Raw genomic sequence first — 22,200 nt, 5'->3', positions numbered from 1 at the left:
CATCCTGTAGCAATGTGGAACTTTCAAAACTTAAAGCATAACTTCTTCACTTTTGTTGATTGCTGTGATTTCATTAAAACAAGAGTAAAATTTCCCAAATAGTTATCAAAACCTTAACTACCTACAATGGCATATTGGCAGGGTTATAATTTAACTAAAGAAAGAAATGTGGAATGTTTCATTTATAACATATTATTCTGTTCAATCCTGAGCACTATGGACATCAGAATCCAAACCAAAACTTATTTCAATACAAAGGTAACACAAAAATCATTAGTTTCATAACCCATTATTCCAGTATTCGCATGTCAAATTTATCAGGACATTTCTCCACAATTATATTCTACATTATTTTAGAACTAACATTGACGGGAAAAGAAAACAGAAGGAAAAAAGAAGTATATGAAGGTCCCAGTGACTTCGTTTATAAGACATTTGATGTTAGAGAAAATTAAGAGCCCCCTCTTGGGTTTACTGCATGTTCTAAAATAGGTGAATTCAGAACAGGTAAGATAATTCGTTTTCAGGGTTTGTATTTTTCAGTTTGAGTTACTGCAATTAGAATTTAACCTTAACTACAATATCAACAGTAAAATGACAGTTTAAAAAGAAAAGACTGATGCAAAAAGCTGTATTAGACTTTGGATTAAATCTACTTACAGTACTTCAGCACCAAAATATGGGCAGTTAGGCTTATACATTTATATACAATTAAATGATATGTCAAAGTCATAAAATGCTTAGTTATTTATAATGAAGTCTATACAAAACAGTTAAAAACATGGTTTTATATACATTTTGAAAAAAAAGTATCGTCTCTATTAGCAGAATGTATTACAACTGGCTCTCTTGTCCCATCTGAACCCAAACCGCTCTCTGTGACTTATAACTACCACAAAACCCCATTGTATTCAACAAGCCAAGGCATAAGGCTAATTTTGAAAACCCACCATTATATACCCATTTAAGCTTTTAAACTCCCCAAATGGTCAATTTCAAAAACAGCATGTAAGAGTAAAATATAAATTGTTAGAAGTCTTAGCTCACTTCTAAATTCTCAAGTTCAACTTGGAAAGATGTTGAACTATTTATCCCCAATTTTGAAAAACTGATTAATAGCAAAATGCAACTCCTTCTCCCTAGTTTGTACTAGAATTAATACAACTGCCTGTTTCACAGGAACTTTTTTCAACATCTTGTCTCACTTTAAATTTCATATTTAAATAAATAATCAAAGATTAACTAGAGTAGATCAGCATTTTGTATGCTTATGGCAGAAAGAAATGCCTCATCTACTACTACCCTACTTCTTGTAAAGCACGAAAACAAAACTCCACTTTACTACCAGTTAGAGATTTTGCTTATTTCCAAACATTCACCAACAAGAATTTTAAATATTTTAAATATTTTAAGCTTCTGAAAAAAAATTTTAAGTGAGCATGAGTGCAAGAAAGCCAACCAATTCCAAAATTCCTGGAGCTTTTCCAGCACTGTCAGAGACATTTTTTCTCTCACATGCTATTTGAAAATAAAAATATTTATTAAATGTTTTCATTATTTTAATGGTGTTTTGCTCAACAGCTAAAAAGACACAGCAAAGTAATGATCCCTTTTCACTTAAAGCTCTTTCAGTATCTGGACAAGGGCTTCAATAGCACAAGCTGTAGAATTCATTGCAGATTTGTTTTTGAACAGGAGTACATTCCACTGTCACAGGTTTACTAAATCTTGGTACCTACATCTTCTCTTTTTTTTCCAAAGCAATTTTTAAGATTCAGCTTTTGCAATACTGCCTTGTTAAAACATACTGATGCTTCAAGAGTCTGATGAACAATTCTAATACGCAAAGTGCTCTAACACATCACAATAGAAGGGCATCTTGGATGCTCAAAATCCCAAGATATTTTAAAGTACACTCCAGTGTCTCTATTCCTCAGGATTGTTCAACAGAACTTTGAGAAGGGCTGGGCTCAGTGCCATCCTCAGTGCTACTGTCCACATCTCGCTCCATTGCTGTCTCCTCATCATCAAGGCGCTGACTGGTGAAGTTGTTGAGCTCCAGGAGCCCGCTGGGTTCCACTACCACATTGGAGCTGGAGTGACAAGGGATGGGATAGTGAGGGATAGTCTGAAAGAAAAAAAATATTTAAGTTTAATGAACAATACTGAAGGTAAAGGCGTCTGTGCAAGCACAGAGATTTGTGGAAAAGGGATTTGTTGTTTCCAAGGGCAATCTTCCCTGAGGCTTCAAAGCAGCCTGAATTGTATTTTGAAAGGTAAAATTTGAATAATCTTGCTCTCCAGGCCTTTGATTTTCCCTTAAGGTCTGGGACAGCATAACCAATGCCCATCATCCACCATTCTGCAAACCCAAAGCAGAGATAATATTTTCTTCAGCCTGATCTTTTTCAGACAAGATGTGGTGGTAAAAGAATTACCTGAGTTAAAATGACTCACAAGGACCATCAAGTCCAACTCCTGGCCCTGCACAGGACAGCACCAAGAATCCCACCAGGCAGTGCATTGTCCAAGCACACCAGGAGGATTATGTTTTTTGTATACAACAGAGTTCAAGCTCTGGCCCTGCTCAGAGCTGCAGCTCAGAGGCTGAGGAAACACAATTGCTATTTATTTTTAAGATTATTATTCTGGTTATTATGTTATTTATTTTTACTTGTACTTTCATAGGTTAAAAAGCTAAATCTCTGACTTTATACAACTGAAATTCTGGGCATTATTTGACTTTTGAAACAGCTCATAGCATGCCACAATGATAAATAGTACCAATTCTCAAAAGATACAGATTTGAAGTAAAACAGAAATCCATCTTTGTCTATATAAGGAGGACTAAAAATGAATACAGAACTAGTAATTTCTACAAAAGAGAAGTTAGCCCCAGTAAAGACTTCAAAAAGTAAAATGAAAAATTTGAAATCTCTGTACACAAATTGTTTCCCACATCAGAAGTATTTTCACTGTAACACATGTATGATACATATTTAAACAATTTCAATCCATCCTACCATTTATGTGAACATATGCCATGCCAACTTGTCCACAAAGATTCACATTATACCACTTGGAAGAGTTATATACCTCCTAAGCTGATATTCTCACAACTTATTACAACATAAACCATCATATTTAAGGCAGCAGAATCAATGAAAATATCAAACATAGCAGTTAGAAAATGAGTCAAAGCATTTAGGCTGAAGATTAATAGTAATTTTATCTCAGAAGTGGTCTTACCCTAAGTGAAGTTAAAAAGCCTTCTTCTGATTTCAGACCTTATTTGCTGAACCTTTCCACTAAGCACAACCCTACAATGTCATTAATTTTATACTCAGAAGCAACTTTAATAGATAATATAAAAGATTTTAGAACATAACTCCATACTAAGTGTTGAAGCAGTTTTAAGCATTGTAAATTAAAGTACTTTGTAAAATGAGTTTGGTTGTTTTTTTAACAGAAGAAGACACTGAGGGCAGAGTGAATGATACACAGTACTAGAAAAACCTGAGCCCAATTAAGAAGAATTACACTTCAATGTAGCAACTGATTACAAGCTAAGAGTAGAAACAGAACCAAAACCTGGGGAATAAACCCACAAGTACTCAAACATCATTCAGGTACTATCATTGCATCAGACATGTGTTCGCTGTGCTCAATCTTTGCCTTATTTGCTCAGTCTTCTCTTACCTGGACAACAATTTCTGAAGAGTTCTCTTCAGCTTTCTTTTGTGATATATTCTGAATGTGTATAAACTGGTTTGTTGTAGGTATTCCTTGTGCATCGAGTTTCCTCTCTGTTAAAGTAGGACCAACAGCAGGAGGACTTGAGCTGGATTCTGTATGTGTCTGTTGCTGGGGGATGGAAGGTGCCGTCATCCCTACTGCAGCCACCCTCGGGCCCTGGGTACAAGGTGACGACTCTGCTTCACTAGCAGGTTTACTAGTGGATGTGGCCTTGTTTGGGGGATCCACTATCGTATGTTCTATGTTTGCATCAATCTGAGCTTCCACCATAGACACTCTCAATATATCTGCTACTGATGTCTCCGTAGATGCCTGCATGGGAAATAGGCTGGTAACCAGCAATGCCAGTTTGGGCACAGAACTGCCACCTGCTACCTTTGAAACAAAAGGAGGCTCATGCCCCTCAAAAGTTATCTCTGTAACAGTGGATCCTTGCATTACAGTTAGATGTTGCACCTGAATATCAAATTTTTGTTGTGCATATTACAGTTAATATTTTTTTAATTGAAATCCTCATCAATATTTCCAAGGACAGAATGGCACAAACAACATACTTGCTATTAGGAAGACAATTAAAACTCAGTGTTTTAACAAAGGAATTAGCAATGATAGGGCAACAGTTAATTGAAGCCTGCAGAAAAGCAGCTTTTTAGGCTGCTAGATAGGATTGTAGCAGTATAATACCATGGCAGCCTCATTTTCCTTTGGGATTTACAACCCCCTGGTATGTCTGCTAGTTTTCACATCTATTCCTGAAAGGGCCAAAAAAATTGTACTTTTCTGGAGTTAGTTAAAATACTTTTTTTACCATGTTCCTCAGTCTCTGCCTTTTTCCCTCCCAAGGAAAATCAAAATACTCCTGTACATGAAAGCCATATAAGTTCAGGATAATGTAAACTACAAAGGAAGATGAACAATGGAGAGCCTTAGGAGACTGCAGTGTATTCATCTTTATTTCTACAGAAATAAAAAGTGCTACGGGAATGGAAATTATGAATGTGTCATTATCTAAAAATTAAAAGAAAATAACTAGGGACAAATTCCATGCACCAGTGGTGGCTGAAATTAATAAAATCTGTCCAACAAAATACGTTTGTGAGCTCTATGGATTTTTCCCCTGTAACATGTGCTTCTCTCTCCTAGTGTCAACCTTCTGCTGGGGTAATTACTACCAGCGGAATGAGGGATTCTCTCTTGCCAGGACAAAACACTGCTACAGCGACAGGGTCGGTGTTTTATTTTTTTTCCTTCAACAGCGACGTGTATTTTGCATGCTATCAATATTCCGTTACCTGGCTTTCTGGCTGTTTCTCTGAAGAGGCAGGTAGCTGCATTTGACTCTGGGGGGGCTGGGGTTGCACGTAGATTTTTTGTGCCGTTGGTGCCTGTTGCAGTTTGGGCAGCTGCTGTGTGGTTTTTACTGCAAGCACCTGTACTACAGTTTGCTGTGGCTGTGCCACTAAGGTAGGGAGTTGCCTTTCTTTGGCCATCATATGATGTGGGGGGTGTTGTGCATCTGATTTGGTCTGTGCTTGCTCTTGCTGCAGGGGGGTTAGTTTTTGATGCCTTATGGAAAGTTGGGGCATTTGTGGGAGTTTGTGCTGGATTTGATCAGCCTGCAGGTGGATTGTCTGCTTCTGCTTAGTCTGGAAACACTGCAGAGTTTTCACTTGCAGTTGAGTCTGTTCCAGCTGCGGCTGACTCAGTTTTTGCTGCTTTTGTGCCTGCGATTGTGTCAGGGCAGATCTGTAAAACAGGCCAGTCTGAGGATCTAAGGTGTCCATCTCTTCCACTTCTCCTTCCTCAGTTCCAAGTTGTTCACTGTGTTTGGTAAATGCAGTGTGACTGCTTAAGGCCTTAAGAAGAAGAATTTAGAGCAAGTTAGTAAAGGAGGGATGTAAGAATACACAATCTAGAAATAATTTTTAATGTTTCAAATGGACTACTTTAACTTTTTTTACCATTACAGAATCCCAGTGCATGTATAAAAAGATACTCTTACATGGGTATTTCACAGTATATAAACACTTAAGATGTATTATTATCATGTTCAACTGTGGTACATCTCTATGTGAGAACATGAGCTTCACAACTAACCCTCCGAGGGATTATGTAGATCTCTCTTGTGTCAGACTGAGGCTCAAAGCTCCCTAAGGTTGCCTGGCAGTTGGATATGAAGCAGCAGGGAGTAGCGGGTGGCTGAGTCAGTAGCTCCTCATTCAATCCAGAGTCTCTCTGCACAATGAATTTTTTATTCTGCCTCTTGAAAGCCTAATCATCTTCTCTAGGGTTTCTTCTGCACGGCCCCATTTAACTACAGGCTGTCCTATTTTAGCAGAGATCCTCTCTTCTTCTTCCTTTCTCAAAATTGCATTGTGATTTTTCTTGGGCATTACACAAACATTTCATTTTTTGAGGGAACCTATCCTTTGTAAACCAAAATGTATAAATGTACTGAAAAATGGTGTTAGCAAGATCAAACAGCCTAATACACCTGTAAAAATATACTGCCTAACATGAGTTTTTAACTCTAACACAGTACTGTTCTGGACTGCAGCTGAAATTCTCCCAAGTTAAAGCACTGCAGAGTTGAGCACATCCTGATCAAAGTCATTCAAATGGCATCAGCAAGACTTCACCAAAAAGCTGCATTTCTTGTTTGAACAGTTTGGAATCCCCACAGTCCTTATGTAAATATGATCTGAGTTTTTGATTCAGAGAAGTTTTCCTATTCACAAACTAAAGACATCAAATGGAAAAGATACTGTGTGTTCTGTGTACTGACCAGATTCCATTTCAGCCCTCTTTCCCCATGGCTACCACAAATATAACCTAATGAGGTCAGGCCACCACAATACTACACCCACCCTCACCATCAAAACACAATCACAGAATGGTTTGGCTTGGAAAAGACCTTAATGACCATCTAGTCCAACACCCTTGCCTTCCACTAGACCAGGCTGCTCCAAATCTTGTTCAACCTGGCCCTGAACACTTCCAGGGATGTGGCATCCACAACTTCCCTAAGCAGCCCATGCCAGTGCCTCAAAACCCCTCCAGTAAAGAATTTATTTCTAATATTTAATCTAAACCTCCTCTCCCCTTTGGCTATTGAACCAATATGAAAATCATTAATTTGCCTGTATGCTGAATATTTTTGGTGGCAGCACCGTGATACATATATTCAGAATAAGCCCTGATCCTATGTAATTTATATGACCTACTGCTGTTTATAGACTGCTGGGAAAATAAAGGATCCAACCTGCTGCATGATATGGGTAATGGCGCCAGTGGAGGATGCAGGAATAGATTTCACCACAACAGAAGTCTGTGTTGCTGTCTGTGACTGAGCCACGTGCTGCAGCAGAGTCCTCTGGGGCTGAGATGACTGGTGAGGCTGGGACCGATGACTGACTGAAAGTAAAGAGGTCAGTGGCACTTCTCCAGAACTAACTGCAGGAACTTCAACTGTTTGCTTTTCAGTTAAGCTTCAACTGAAAGCCTACATGACTAAAAAAGATCTAAACATGTAAAATGTCTTTCACTGTGTGCTAGTGCCAACCTTAATGATCTATTCTGAGAAACCTCTTAGAGTAGCAACTCTGAGGCTTTGCTTTTGTCTCTGTTTCCTAAGTAACCACACTTGGTCCAAACCACCTCTAGACACCCTTTCCCAATACACCAATTTTGCAAGCAAAGTTTATGTGCAGCTGGGTTCTTTATACAGCACTAGAATAATGCTGTAGAACACAAGTTATTATGTGGTTTTTACACTGTTAAAAGTACGTCCACAACTGAGTGCAATTAAGAACAGCAAGCCTTGCTCACCAGGCTTCTACCACTGATAAACTGCACACAATACTCCCCAGAGCATAAGCTAAATTTGAAAGATTAGCAAGATTAGATTAGCAAAATAACATAGATGAGAAAATGTTTGGGTATTATTAAAGCAAATGAGGCTGATCAGAAATGATCAAAAAATGTAGACCTTGGGTCTATGTCACTTTTGAAAACAGATCTAGCTTGAGTTACAGAGCTATAGTGATAGGCCTGTAATTAAACAGTGGATTGACAGAAAAATCATGTGCTGCGGAGAAAAAAATTTTTTATATTCCAGTCACTGACAAGATATGAATCCAAAGCTCTTTATGTCTGTCCAGACTAACATGCAAATATTTGTGTAACCGAATCTCTTAGTTACAAAGTATTTAATCGCTAAAGGAGAACAAGCAAAGTTTAAACTCAATTGTAATATAACTTAAAATTAAAAAGTTTCTAGTGACCTTCCTGAAAGGTCTTTCTTTTTAAAAGAAAGGTCAAATTTTGAATTAATATGGTAATTTTACTTTCTCACTCCGAGAAAGTTGGTTTACATCAATACTGGCCTGCATGCTGTGCCAGATTTATTCTGGATATCTCCAAATAATTCCTACACAATTGAAAACTTAATTTAAAAATAAAGTTTCTAACCTATATGGTTGTGTAGATATTCTTCTGAATGTGAACCAATACAGTGTTGTCTTCCTGAGTCTGCAGACAGACAGAAAACGGTGACACTAAGAGGTGTGAATTGCTCTCTTCATCTCATGAGGAAGCACACTCTGAATCCCAGCTCCCAGATACTTAATCCTTTGGCCTAGGCACATGCAGGACATTTCACAATAGACTATAGATTCTTTACTATTTTACTACTGAATTTTTAGCAGAAAATATAGCTATGTAGGTTACTGATAAATTCAGAGAAGCACGAATCAAACCAAAAAGAAACACAATTACTTGCATTCCTTGGCAATGTTGAGAGAAACTGGGGGAAGGGACAAAAATCTAAGAGCAAAATAACCAGTTTAGTGCTGCAGGAGAACCTGCTGCTGCCAACCCATAGGAGCCTGCACTTCTCTGGAAGATTCCCACATTTCAAATCAATATTTACAGAAATCCTAATATTTCAAATAGTATCTCCGTATCGCCAGGAAATTTTTAGCCATTGTACTTTGTATGGTTTCTAAGCTGCAGAAAAGTACTGAAGTCTACAAAGACACTGACTGTAATTTTTCATCCTCCCTGCAAAAGGCCCTCTTGTACATCAACTTTCACAGCAAGACCTATCAAAACCTGGAACCTTGAAGAGAAGCTCAATGCATAATATCTGCATCAGTGAAGATATTTGACTGCTAATTGGAAAGCACTTTAACATAGTTTATTATACTTTGGCGTTTGTTCTAAAGGAGATCCAAGGGAGCATGATTCAAATATTTGAAATTGAAGCCAGATATAGCAAGTGTCATTTAAAAGAAAAATAGTAACAGCTCAAATTTCACACAACTTGAATTCAGACCATTCAAGGGATGGGAGCAAGGGGAGGAGGTACAGAACAAAATGAAAATATCAGATTAGACATTTAGCACTAAAATTGTGGAGCTACAGATATGCAGTAATACAGTTTAATACAATTAAGTTTTTTTTCTCTTTTCCAATGTAGACTTTCAACACATTTTTGCTTTCATTTTCCAAATAATATAGAGATCAAAAATATGGGTTTAAGAAATTAAAATGGAAAACAGGTAATCTGATCCTTTCATGTATGTATGGGAAGTGGTGGTGCATACCTAGTGATCTGGGGTAGTAGGGAACATCAGAGAGACAAGAGAAAGGACTTACACAAAATGGATGTCTAAACAGGAGGAGTCAAGAATTTAAAGAGATGAATTTGAGTAATTTATATATTTTAGAAGGGCATATTTATTAATTCAAGGATTTCTACAAAATGAAGAAACTGGGGCTACATTACCATGCTAAGTGCACACCTGGTTTTAACTCGGGACTACATGGATTTTAACAAACTCAATGTCTGACTCCTTTGAGTATGTACAAAAATTAGGCTGACTTTCAGTATGTTCCTCTAGCTTCAATTTCTACTTTCTTCTTACTGGACATATTCCTTCAAGGGTGGTGGGACAGTTTGTCTTCTACATTCAGGGAATGGAAAATCGACTCAAGTGGGCTATCCTGAAGCAACCACTCTGTTTCAGTTAGAAACATTCTCCCTTATGCCCCAGAAAGGCAGATGCAATCTCTGTCCCCTGCATAGGGAGGGTCTCAGGAATGAAAGAAAATACTCATTTCCTCTACAGAAAATTATAGCAAAAACACAAGTAAAACCTATTGTAAGAAAACTCCAAAATTAAGTCCTCAGACTTCAACTGCTAAACCATCCTCACACTAACCTTTAACACTTACCAGTTGTGATATATTCAGCCACTAGTTCTGACTCTACAACAGCAATTGACGGACTTTCTGGAGAATGCCTCTTTTCTTGAGTCATCTGTATTGGAACAGCCATTTGGCTCAAGTCAATAGTAGGCTGCCTTGGCTTTGATTCCAACTTTTCCTTCACTGCTTTAGAAGAAAAGCAAAGCATAAAATCAACCTCTAATAAATAAACCTTCATAATAAAATAAACCTACAATACAAATGTACCAGTTTAATTAAATATAATGAACAAATAGAGATGCAAACAAACTGATACAGGATAAAAAAGAAGGAATCAAGTTGATTCAAGATAAGTGCTTTTCAATTACAAAACTTATTACAAAAGCCTGCTTAAGCAAAAAATAACCTCTGAAGTTATCCTAAACAATCTCATGGGTTTTCAGACCTGTTGTCTGCTGAAGTTCCAGCAAAGCTTTTATTGTGGAAGTAGCTGACTGAGATTCACTGGATACGTCCTGGTAAATTATTGTAGGGTTTGTGTCCACAGGAATTTCATGTTCTGACCAATCTTGACTTCTTGAAGCAATCACATGGACTACAGGCTGAGAATCTGTTTGCAAAAAAAACCAAAGGCACATCATAGAATCATGGAATGGTTTGGGTTGGAAGAAACCTGACAGTTCATCTCATTCCAACCCCCTGCCAAAGGCGGGGACACCTTTCACTAGACCAAGTTGCTCCAAGCCCTGTCCGACCTAGCCTTGGACATTTCCAGGGACGAGGCAGCCACAGCTTCTCTGGGCAACCTGTGCTGGTTCAAGTCATCACACAACCATTTTGGGTTGGAGGGCTCTCATCCAACTTCTTGCTTTAAAGCAGGGTGGTAATTCAAAATTATACCAAATTACTCATTACTTACTAGTTTTGAACATTGCCATGGATGCATAATCTCATTTTGCAACACTTTAGTTTCTATTTCAATTGATTCTTGAAGTAAAACACTGTTGATGTTATGAACAGTTTCCAGCAAAAACCCAACAGTTCTGTATCTTAGTTTTTTGTAAAAGATTTTGTTTAAAAAAATCAAGCAGGTTTCTTTGTATGTTGAATTTGCCTTGGATTGAACTTTTTTTCCAGAAGGTTTTAACAGTTCAGGTGAACAGCACGTATTCAGCATTCTGAACTAAATTCTGAACAGCACCTAAATTTTGGTAAGTTGGTTGAATCTTCAGAATGTTTTTAAAACTTACTTTGATGGCCATATAGACCAACAGTTACAAAATTATATAGAAAAGGTGCAAAGGTTTCACTGAGACACTTACTTTAATTTGCTGCACTGATACGTGTCATGGTCACTCCTGAACACAGGTTGGATTTTGTTTATGCCCTATTATTTATTGCTCCTCTTACACACAAAGAGCTGTATCTGTATCATGGCTTGAAGCCAAGGCAGAATTCCCATCAGGACTGCATGTCTGATACATATCCTGATGCATGTACACGTCTATAAAAGGACCAAGATTTGTGTTGGTCCCATGGCAGCTTTCAGACATGCAGCAGAAAGATGTTTCTATATAATCTGGAAAGGCAGTGGCAGAGCATGGACTGCCAAAATAACCTCCAAAACTTGCTACCCTGTCTACCTCTGGCAGACTCTTCAGGAAGAGAGAACAGGTTGCATTGTAACAGCAAGTTGGAACCCAGCAAGACACCTTTATCACCACTTTTCAGGATTAAAGTGTTAAGTAGCTCAAAAGAAAGAAAAATATAAAAGTACTGGAACAATGGTGCTTCACTGCAAACAGATGGGGTGAAACCCGTGCTAAAAGGAGACACATAGAGCTGTCTGGAATAAGCTGGCATGCTTGGAAGACAGTCTACTCACACATTATGTGACCAACACAGACCTTGAGAGCTCTGGGAAGACTCTGTAGAAGAAGAACTACTGTCAGTGTAGGTTTGTGGTTCTTCTTTCACTTCTGGGAGAGATGAGTTTCCTGTCTCTGCTACCCTTGAAGCCTGCTGTAATGTTTCAGTAACCAGCTGTCTGGTTTGTTCACTCACAACTGTTGCTTGAAATGTCACTGGCTTTGGTTTTATGAGGACCTAATTAGAAAGGTAAATTTTGTTTATAGTAAAAGCACTCAAGAAAATAGATCTGAGCAATCAGAGTACAGGGTACCACTCAGATCTATGTACACCACCTACATAACATTAATATTTTACTTGGAAAGTCTACCTCTAAATTCAGTAACTTTGATTATTAAACCATGAAATTCAAGTAAATGGCAATGCACAAGAATGTACTTCTCATTCAGTAATTTGAAGTGTTTAATACAATAAACAACTAAACAGTTATTTTTCAGGACTAGATAAAACTAGTGTGATAAGAGAAAGCTATGCAAGTGAACTGGAACATGCACTGCACTGATAAGGACAAGCACTTCCACAATAAATACAGTCTTGAACAACCAATACACACAAAATGTTACATCTCATAAAAGCTTAGTTCTTTCAAATACTAAGTGCAGCCAGAGAAAAAGCTGAAACTGAAAGCATCCAGAAATAAGCCAGATTCTCTGTATACAGCCCCACCAACTACACAAGGTTGCAGGGACAGCCAGAACAGGTATTAAGAAGAAAATAAACTTCAATAAAATCTCATATTTTATGAATGACCTATGTCCAGACTCTGCATCTTTATTTCTAATGGTCTAACCATTAGCAGTAAGATGTAAACAAGTATCTGGAGCCATGGCCAGACAGTTTGAGCTCCGGAAAAGACTTAGTAAATCCTTTTGGCTTGCTCTAGGCATTCAGAAAAAGCTAACAAATGCAGATACTGTGCTTGAGAAATCAGGATTGAGGCCACCTCATTACGTCACTAAGTCTCATTCCCCACAGATATATATTAAAGCTGGAACAAATGAGGAAACACATTGAAAAATTATTTACTTCCCAATAAAATTTAGGGGTACATTCCAAGACAGAAAGGGGTCCTCACTGTACCTGTGTTTTCCCTTGTTGACCATAAACAATTTTAGTTGGGATGATTTTGGTGGCTGGCTGGACCGTGGACCCTATTCCTTTTGGCTGTGTAACAATCATTTTTGTGATGGGTCTTGTGGCAGTGATGATAGCAGGTTTTGCTCCTGCTGGCACTGCCTGAATAGTTTTCTCCCCCTGCAGAGAAGTCAAAGTTTACAGATTAACTTAATGGAATTTTCAGTGAGACCCAATTTTCAAAAAAAATATAGTTATATGTGAGTGTGTGTACCATGAAATAAATCTGCTGCTACAACTATATTTATTTGAGAGAAAATATATTGGATGACCAAGAACAAAATAACGTATGGTTCTGAATGGAAAAAGCTACCAAAATCCACTTTTCTATTACCTTATCTTTCAAGCAGCTTTGAAGGGGTGAATAAAAAAAAGTAACTAAAAGACATGAAGTTTTTAAAATTGGAACTTTCTTCAAATCATTCATAAATGTTTTTTTAAGACCACTGATTTCTGTTAACACTAACTTTGGCAAGACATCTACAAAACTTTAACTGAGATTCTAAAAAAATTATTTAAATTGAGATTCTAAAAAAATTATTTAAATATAGATTTTTGCATTGTCTACAGGACCAAGACGTTAATTATGTATGGATTTCTTTTTCAGTTAATAGTTCACTTCATCAAAAAATGCAGATTCACAGCGGTTTCAAAGGAATCATCTGACTACAGAATAGTGTTTACATATGACTAGACTCCTGATAGCTTAAGAAGTGCAAAGACATTGAGCATGCTTTTTTTAAGCTCTGCACAGTAACAAACCAAGTGAGTGACACATTAGTAGCCAGTTCCTACCAATAGCCTTGAAATAGCTGGAAATCCCCCAAACCATACTTGTTTCAAAAACACAATCCCATTTTGGTAGCTATTATTGTTTAACATCATAGTATTTCCACTTGTCTGCAAATACACCTTTAATTCTAAAACTAGGGAAGTTCAAAACTTAAAAAAAAGATTATAAAAGGTTTTAAAAAACCTTTCAGTAGTTCTGCTGCTCAAGCAGCCTTTTAAATTTTGCATGAATAAAGCATTAAATCTCATAGTTTTATCCAGGAACATTGATCATTTTTATTTACTAATACTTACAGATAATCTCAGTTGATGCCAGAAACTTGATTTTATTCTTAGGTATACCTCAGGTTATCCAAAAAATAATTCACTGCTATGCAGTACCCAGGGCACAAGATGCCACAATGTTACATACCACATTAATTGAAAGTGGTTCCCCGCCTGCCCTTTATACCCAAACGAAAAATGGCTTGAGATGCAATTTGTTAACACAGGACTACTAATTTTCATCTACTTAATTGCTTCAGGAATACAAAATCATTATCCATGGGAAAAAAGTTCTAAAGTTTATATTTTCCTTTATCTTTGAAAACATCCCCAGTTTGCTTTAAGCATATTCTGCAAACCACAGTCAGTTTTCAAAGATCCCTGACATCAAGGCATGCTGGATCTGTTAAGGAGCTCATGCAGAGTTTGCTTTTAATTGAGCCTTTAGCAGAATAGAGGACAAGCAGCAGCCACCACACAACTTGCCACTAGGCTCTCAATTTGAGACTTGAAACACTTACCCCAGCATTCAACAGTGTTGTGACAACATTTTTGCCCGGAAGCCCTTGAATTGTAGTTCCTTTTCCAGTAGTTTTTTGCACAACAATCACATTGGGTTTCGATGTCATTGGAATTGTAGTGATTTTGGTCGTAGTTCCTAAATTTTTGTGGGAAAAACAATAATGTCCTGTTTATCAGATTTTGTATATTTCCTTTCACCATAGAAGTTGGTGAGCTATAGAGGAATCATTGTATTTAAATATGACAGCACATCAAGAAACCAGCAGCATCTGGAAGGGGAATTCATGTCACCCAACTCAACATGGAAAGATTACATGCCAACTCAACAAATCTGTCACCTACAGTATAAACAGATGTGCCCAGGGGAACATAAAAGTATTCTACATGAGGATAGGCAACCCCTTCTCACAAGTTACAGAGCAGATTAATACAGCTTTCTCAGGCAAACATGTAGAACTTTCAAAAGGCTGGAGTTAGGTTGGGATAAGGAATCAGTAATATTCAACTCAAGGTCCTATTTGCACAGACAAATACTCTTCCACAGATGATCTCTGCAGAAGAATCTATGTGCCAAGGATGTATCTCCAGTCAAGAGAAACACTACCTCTTTCTGTTGTAATGTAAGTGATGAGTAGAGGATTGAAAGAAGAAAAAAAATGAAAATATGGTATATTTCACAGCCAGTCCATAAAAGTTAAGTTTAGAAGTGTGTTGGCTTTGTGTTTTTTGTGAGTTGCGATTTCTTTTTTCTTTTGTGATTTTTTTTGTTAGATGTTCTAGGGTTTTTTGTTTTGTTTTAGTTTTTTTTGTGGTTTTGTTTGTTTGTTTTTTGAAGAGCTGTCCTGGCTCCTGTTCCTATGTTAGGATTTAATTCGTTCCATTCCCTTCATCAGGTTTTTAGTTACCTGCACTGACAGGTAACTCTGGTCAGCCTTCCACAGTCTACAAAAGTACATACACTGGAGTCAGTCATCAGTGCTATCAGACTGCCATTGCAGTAGCTACTCAGACAGCTTTTTATCAACAATTTCTCATTTCTCCAGAGGAAAGCACCATTCAGTCACAACAGAGATGCAAACCCAAGGATTCCCTTTACTACCTTCTACCCATTAGTCATGCCTGTAGATTCTCCACAACCTATTTCAGATTAATAATTCTACCAATTCTGGGAAAGGGAAGACATGCTGAGACAAGATTATGATTTATTTAATCCTACTGACTTCAGAGGCATCTAAAGACTGCTCCCTTAGCAAAAACAATTAAGCAGACAAAAAGAAAAAAGCAGGCATGATTTCCAAACTTGTGTTCTTTCAGGACAACCATTATTATCCTCATCAGGATCACTCACAGGTTTCCCCACATTAGCTGCTGCTCAGGAGAATACTTCCACTTGTGTATAATTCACTACAAGATTTAGAAATTGTCTTAACAATCCACCACACCCACAACAAGCTAAAAAAAAGTTACTTGTTGCCAAAGAAGATGCTGTATCATCACTAAATATAATTCTGTGGAAAACAAAATTTGTAAAACTGCTCTATCAGATTACAGCTCAAGAATGTGTTTACTGGATAGCTTGTGCAGCACCTTGCAGTGACTGGAGCTGGCTGGTACCATGTTGGGTCTTTGCTCAACAAAGTTGAAGTCCTAAATATATACAAGAAATTTTTACTGGTATTAGTGTGCTTGGTCCCGGTCCCAAAGAAACCCTGTCTTTAGAGATGATAGAACCACTGAATATTTTGGGTTGGAAAGGACCTTGAAGCTCATCCAGTTCCACCCCTGTCAAGGGCAGGGACATCTTCCACTAGACCAGGTTGCTCCAGGTCCCATCCAACCTGGCCCTGAACACTTCCAGGGCTGGGGCAGCCACAGCTTCTATGGGCAACCTGTACCAGCACATAACCAGCATGGAGACCAAGGGCTAATCAGCAGAATAACAAAGATAACCAGCATGGTCTGCATAAAGCTGGGAGGGAAAGCTTAAGGCAGAACATGGCCTAAAGGAAAGACATGCTGCCACTGGTAAAATATCAAAATAAGGTGGAGACTGCATAGCTGAATTTAACATACACAGTCCATTTTTATTCCGGTTCTTTGGATATGCAGTGGAACAGAGAAGGGCAGCACTGAGATTATAAAATGTTTTGAATTCAGGGCAATAGTGTTTTCTGATCTTTCTGTCCTCTGTACAACATACTAGTCCCCACCCCATGTTTCTCTTTCCTCCCAGTTTTCCTTCACATTTGCTGTTTCCTTCTTAAACACAAGAACTGCCACAATCCTTAAGAACACTCCACCTTCAAGCTTCTATCTAATTACCTTCTTCTTCATGCTCAGCTATTTTTCTTCTGAATTCTCCAATAAAGGTCCTAATAACTATTCAAGCATGTAGCCCACAGAAAAGCCTGAACAATTAAAACAAGCCCAAAGTTACTTTTGAAATAAAAGTCTTACCAGTAACAACAGTACTCATATGCCTACCAGAAACAATATTGCTGCTGATGATCTTTCCTCCTAGAGTAGCCAGTGATTTTGGTACTACAGTAATGATGCTACCACTTGTAGTTTTCACATAAGTAGCAGCCCCTGGAGTTCCAGCCATCCGAGCTCCCAGAGAGGGGCTCACCGTTGGCCGTGTGTAAGTTGCTTGAGTTCCTGTTCCAAAGAGAGAGAGAAAAAAAAAGTTCACTGTTACAACACAATCCTCTATTAATATTTGTGGAAAAATATGTTTGTTTAGGATAAAAGTGTCAGATTTATTCAAAGATATCCCAGCCTGCAATCTATTACCACTCTTTAAAATTATTCTAGTAATTTTTAAATCCACAGGGCAATATTCAAGTATATACTAAATTTAAATTGAATATAACAGTCTGCTGAGTATTTTAACAAATGTTCCATGACTGCCTTATTTTAATTCACGTCCTTGTGTGTAAGACTGTAATTTTCAATAGATGTGCAGATTCTGCCTGTAGGTTTGCTTCTTGCTCCCTTAGATGCTCAGGAGTCAGGCATCTGATGACATGACCAGAACTCATCCCTTCCTCCGAGGAATGACACTTCTCCTATATGATAGGTTGCTTATAAAAAGAACCACCAATGATTAGTTTAAGTAACACCCTTAGAAAAAAATATGATTTATAATGATGATGCTATCTCATGGACTTAGCATACAGCAGCACAAAAGAAACCTCTCAACATAGTATAAATGCTGGTTTTTAGAACTAGTCCTTTTCTGAATGCAAAGAAAACTGAGTCCACAAAAGAAACTTGTTCTAAAATAGCAACAGCTACACAAACACTGAAATTCCATTCTGCTTGTAATGCTGCAGACAGTTTCCTTAATTGCTAAAGATCAAAGAGGAAAGCAATTTCTTTCATCAAGAAAAGTGTGTTCACACCCAAGAGAGCACAGCACAGATTTTACCAACTAAATGAACAGCAAAACATTTGTTTTTTTCTAATGTACTCAAAAATGTATGTGTGGAGTACTTTAAAAGCTATAAACAGAGTATTAACCATTAGTTTATGCTAAGATCATGAGGAGACGGCCTCAAGTTGCACCAGGAGAGGTTCAGGTAGGATGTTACGAAAAAATTGCTCATGGGAAGGGTGGTCAGACATTGGAACAAGCTGCCCAGGAAAGTGGTGGAATCAACATCCCTGGAAGCACTCAAAAGCCACGTGGATGTGGCACTTGGGACAAGGTTTTTAGGGATGAACAGGTTGGTGCTGTGTTAATGATCAGACTTGATGATCTTAGAGGGCTTTTCCAACCATAACAATTTTATGGTTCTAATATTCCCAGCCCATGCTAAAAAAAATAAGGAAATTAAGAGTTTTCTGAAAACCAGGATAAAGCTACCTTTTAAGCTTTCCTCATGCAAGTTTACAATCAGAACAGTCTACATTATTATCTATAAGAAACACAAATACAACCAGATGCTCAGAAAAACACTGGGAGCTTAAATTTTAATCCACTTATCTTTTTATACATTCACTGCAGAACTATGAGCAAGTCACATGTCTTTTGAAGTCCATCTATACAAAACAGGAATGGTGCTGACCTGTCTGCTTGAGTTAAATCAGTATAAATCACATAATATAAGGTACTACAGAAGTGCAAAGTATCTGTATAGATTGCATAAAAACTTCCTTTAAAATAAACCCAGTGAGGAAGGAATAATGGTATTTTTGTGTACCAATTCAAACAGTGGAATAAAAGAGTACTCTGCAAAAATCCTGATCTAGAATAAATAACATGAGGACTGTGAATGTGCCGTTGTGCCCACTGTTCAGAAGAAGTGCCTTTTTTTAACCATAGGAAACCATGCTTGATCACCTGTATGTCTGGATTTACCCTCCCTTCCCTTCTCAGAGCCATAACTTACCAGTGGGAGTAGTGACCAGTTTAGTTGTCATGATAGTCCCATTACTGCTAACCACCATAATGGGTGAATTGCTACTGCTGGGCAAGGTCGCTGTAACTGGTTTGGGAAGGATTTTACTGGGCTGCACCTGTTGAGTGATTATTTTAACACCTAGGAAAGGAGAAAGGTCACTGTTAAAATACAGGCACGATAAGTTACTTTCTGAAATGCTTTCTCAGAGACCTAGTGGGCAAGTAGCCCCACAAGGCTTCAAATCTGAGCCCATATATTGTTGATCATGAAAAAAATTATTTAATTTTTGAGTTTGGTTTTGGGTTTGGTTTTTTTTGCTTAGTTTTGGTTGGGTTTTATTTGTTTAGCAATACCAAGAAAATCATCATCTTTGCCTTTCATGTGCCTGTTTAAGTTCCTAGTACTTCCACTGTCCATTCCATCACTGATTTGTTGACATTATTTTTTATTTTTCCTGGTCCATGATACAAAAAACCAGAACTTTCCCAGGAGCCAACAAGTTACAACCAAGACTGAATAGGTTCATATACAATGAACCATCTAGAAGCAAAGTAATTCTTCATAAATTCAGTCTATAAATCCTAATGTGTCATAAGGCTAGACAAATTTTACCATCCTGAATAAATTAAAAACCATTTCTGCATAAGGAGTATTAGTGACTATAAGGAAGAAACTGTGACACTGGCTAGGGAAGGTTACTTCAAATAAACTGCTCTCTTTCCCCTTGATTGACTGGTTATCTTAAAGCCACAAAGAAATTTGGCTTAAGCTATGAGTAGAATCAGCAAGAATAAAGGATGAGGGCAATTTAGTACCTCCAGGATTTTGCTCCCTCTCTCTTCATTTTATGTTGGGGAATGGTACCTCTGTGAGATTCACTTCTCAGTTGCAAACCAGTGGATTCACAACATCTATTCAAAAGTACATCCAGGAGATGTGCACCTTATGATTTGTTACATGATGAGGTAAATGCATGGCATTGTGGTGGCCAAATGCCATGGAACACACAGCCTGGATGAATCCCATCTAGATGAAGCACTTATGTTTGTACACAAGTATTCCTAGGTGAAAAGCCTTGTCCACTTGAGATGTGGAACATCCTCCAGAGATGTTTTCTTCTCTCTACAACAACTATAAAAGCAGTACAGAGCAAGTAAGCTCCACACTGAAAGAGAAATTGAAGTCTCTGCATCATCCAAACACAAAACTGGATAAAAAGTAAAGTCTCCATGAAAACTGATTCACATCTTTCAGAAAGAATTTGTATCAGATGATATTTCCAAAGAAACTTTTAACTAAAAAGCACAATGAGCCTAAATTCATTGTAGAAAACGAGGAAATGAAGATCACGTTGATATTATTCAGTGGCTGGAAGCCTTTTTTATGTCTTAATTAGTAGCTACTATTTTTCTTAAGCAATGGTCCTATAATCCAAAAGGTAGTTTTATCAAAGGACAGAAGTAGGAAGTTTTATCAAAAGACAGGAGTAGGGCTGTTTATTTTTTCATTCCATTGTCTATTTTAATTATTTTATCTAAATAGTATGATATAAAATAAGAATTTTACTGACAGGATTAAAATAAAATATTGATTTTATGTTAATATACATAAAAATACTTTGCACTTTTATAGCACTTATTTGAGAACTGGCTAACTTTGCAAACTTTATTTCTTACTACTTCTTGCTGAGATAACACTGTGTGCTACGGCAGAGAAAAGCAAAGAAAGAAAGATAACATGACTTGCCCAAAGTCAGCTGAATGAATCAATATCACAAAAAGAATCCAGTCTAACTTCAAGATCTAACTGTTTTTGTTTTGACAAGTACCTCAAAAGTACGTTTTGATTTCTGGACAAAAAAAAATAATTAAAACATGGAGTAACTTCTTTTTCCAGGTGATATAGTTGAACAACTCTTGGATCTTCAGAAAACTGGTGTGTTTCAGGTTGCCAATCACATTACTTTTGAAGTTATTTACATACCTCTCAATCTCTAAGATAAAAACATATATACCTAAAGCATGGTCTGTAACACCTGAACCAAACAAGAAGAGTGAAAGAACCAAATTCTGTAATTATTGTTACTTGAAAACATTAAAACATCCTTCACTATCTACTTATATTCACGCTTTCATGATCACTCCCCCATAAACATTTTGGGGCAGAATTCTGCCCTACTTTCCTGAGTTGCAGCCAGACGTCATAAATGTGACCCAAGATCAACTCCAACTACCTGATTCCTGTTTGATCTGAATGGTGGGCTTGATGCCAGCTGACAGCTGAGACTGCTGTGGCTGCTGCTGGGCTACAGAACACGGCACCAGCTGCTGCTGCTGCGGTTGCTGCTGCTGCTGTTGGGCCTGTTGGACTTGGTGCAGCTGCTGTTTAGGAGGTTGCTGATGCTGTTTGGGAAACTGTGCTAAGATCTGAGTTGGATTCCCAACCAAACCTTTTGGGGAAGGTAGTCTGGTAGAGGCAACTTTAACTGCTGATGTAGATACACCTGTGAAAGAGTAAAGGGTTTAAGATTCACCAGTGCAATGAGAAAGAAAAATACTGTATTTTATAAAATACTCTTACATTTCAATTATCTTTACTACTGAAAAATACATTGATATATGTGAGGAAATAAAGCTCCCACGTAGCAGAAATGCTCTGTTAGGAGGCAATGGAGCTTCATACAGATTTTCAATATGGCAGCAGAACAGCAGCTAATGGAAAGACCACAAACCCAGTCTACTTCTGCATCTTTTGTAATACAAATAATTCAATAATATTTTCAAAGTCTCACCTTTAAGCTTCAAGACAATACCTATAGTGAAAGTATTTTAAATATAGATATTTGTATTTATAAACGTTTATGACAACCTAGTTTAGTGGAAGGTGTTTTGGCCCCTGGCAGGGGGGTTGGAACTAGATATTTAAGGTCCCTTTCAACCTAAAACATTCTGTAAGGTCACAATTGCAAGAAGGTGGCATTAGGACAATGTCAAATATAAAACCCATCAACACTGGAAGGGAGTATCTCCTAGCAAAAGAGTTCTTAGGCATTAAAAAAAAAAAAACAAGTATTTGTATGTAAGTTATAAAACTGGGCCACCTGTTTTGTACTGTTAGGTTACGTGATCTTATAAGCAAAAGTGATTAAAAGAGGTTTGCAGAAAGATGGAAAGACAAAGTTCCCAAA

At 37.6% G+C, this 22,200-nt stretch overlaps 1 protein-coding gene across 18 annotated transcripts in view; it reads right to left on the bottom strand.

Annotated features, from left to right (window-relative positions):
* Window positions 1–634: 634 nt before the first annotated feature.
* EMSY (EMSY transcriptional repressor, BRCA2 interacting) overlaps window positions 635–22,200 on the bottom strand; it is a 41,230-nt gene continuing 19,664 nt past the window's right edge. For 6 of the 18 annotated variants that reach the window (XM_068180741.1, XM_068180731.1, XM_068180743.1 and 3 more), the window contains 13 exons: window positions 21,247–21,516; window positions 19,002–19,151; window positions 17,065–17,265; window positions 14,607–14,743; window positions 12,976–13,149; window positions 11,874–12,072; window positions 10,412–10,576; window positions 9,994–10,152; window positions 8,227–8,286; window positions 7,019–7,170; window positions 5,049–5,612; window positions 3,700–4,068; window positions 635–2,128 (listed from right to left, as the gene is read on the bottom strand). In XM_068180741.1, the coding sequence (XP_068036842.1) occupies window positions 1,934–2,128; window positions 3,700–4,068; window positions 5,049–5,612; window positions 7,019–7,170; window positions 8,227–8,286; window positions 9,994–10,152; window positions 10,412–10,576; window positions 11,874–12,072; window positions 12,976–13,149; window positions 14,607–14,743; window positions 17,065–17,265; window positions 19,002–19,151; window positions 21,247–21,516 (2,795 nt within the window). In that variant the 3' untranslated portion in view covers window positions 635–1,933. The remainder of the gene's footprint in view (window positions 2,129–3,699; window positions 4,069–5,048; window positions 5,613–7,018; window positions 7,171–8,226; window positions 8,287–9,993; window positions 10,153–10,411; window positions 10,577–11,873; window positions 12,073–12,975; window positions 13,150–14,606; window positions 14,744–17,064; window positions 17,266–19,001; window positions 19,152–21,246; window positions 21,517–22,200) is intronic. The other 12 variants (XM_068180740.1, XM_068180746.1, XM_068180735.1 and 9 more) reach the window with 11 other exon arrangements.

This window comes from Anomalospiza imberbis, chromosome 2, assembly GCF_031753505.1.
Source record: "Anomalospiza imberbis isolate Cuckoo-Finch-1a 21T00152 chromosome 2, ASM3175350v1, whole genome shotgun sequence".
Taxonomy (NCBI): domain Eukaryota; kingdom Metazoa; phylum Chordata; class Aves; order Passeriformes; family Viduidae; genus Anomalospiza; species Anomalospiza imberbis.
Note: the sequence above shows the minus strand (reverse complement) of the source record. Positions and strands in the feature narration are given on the sequence as shown.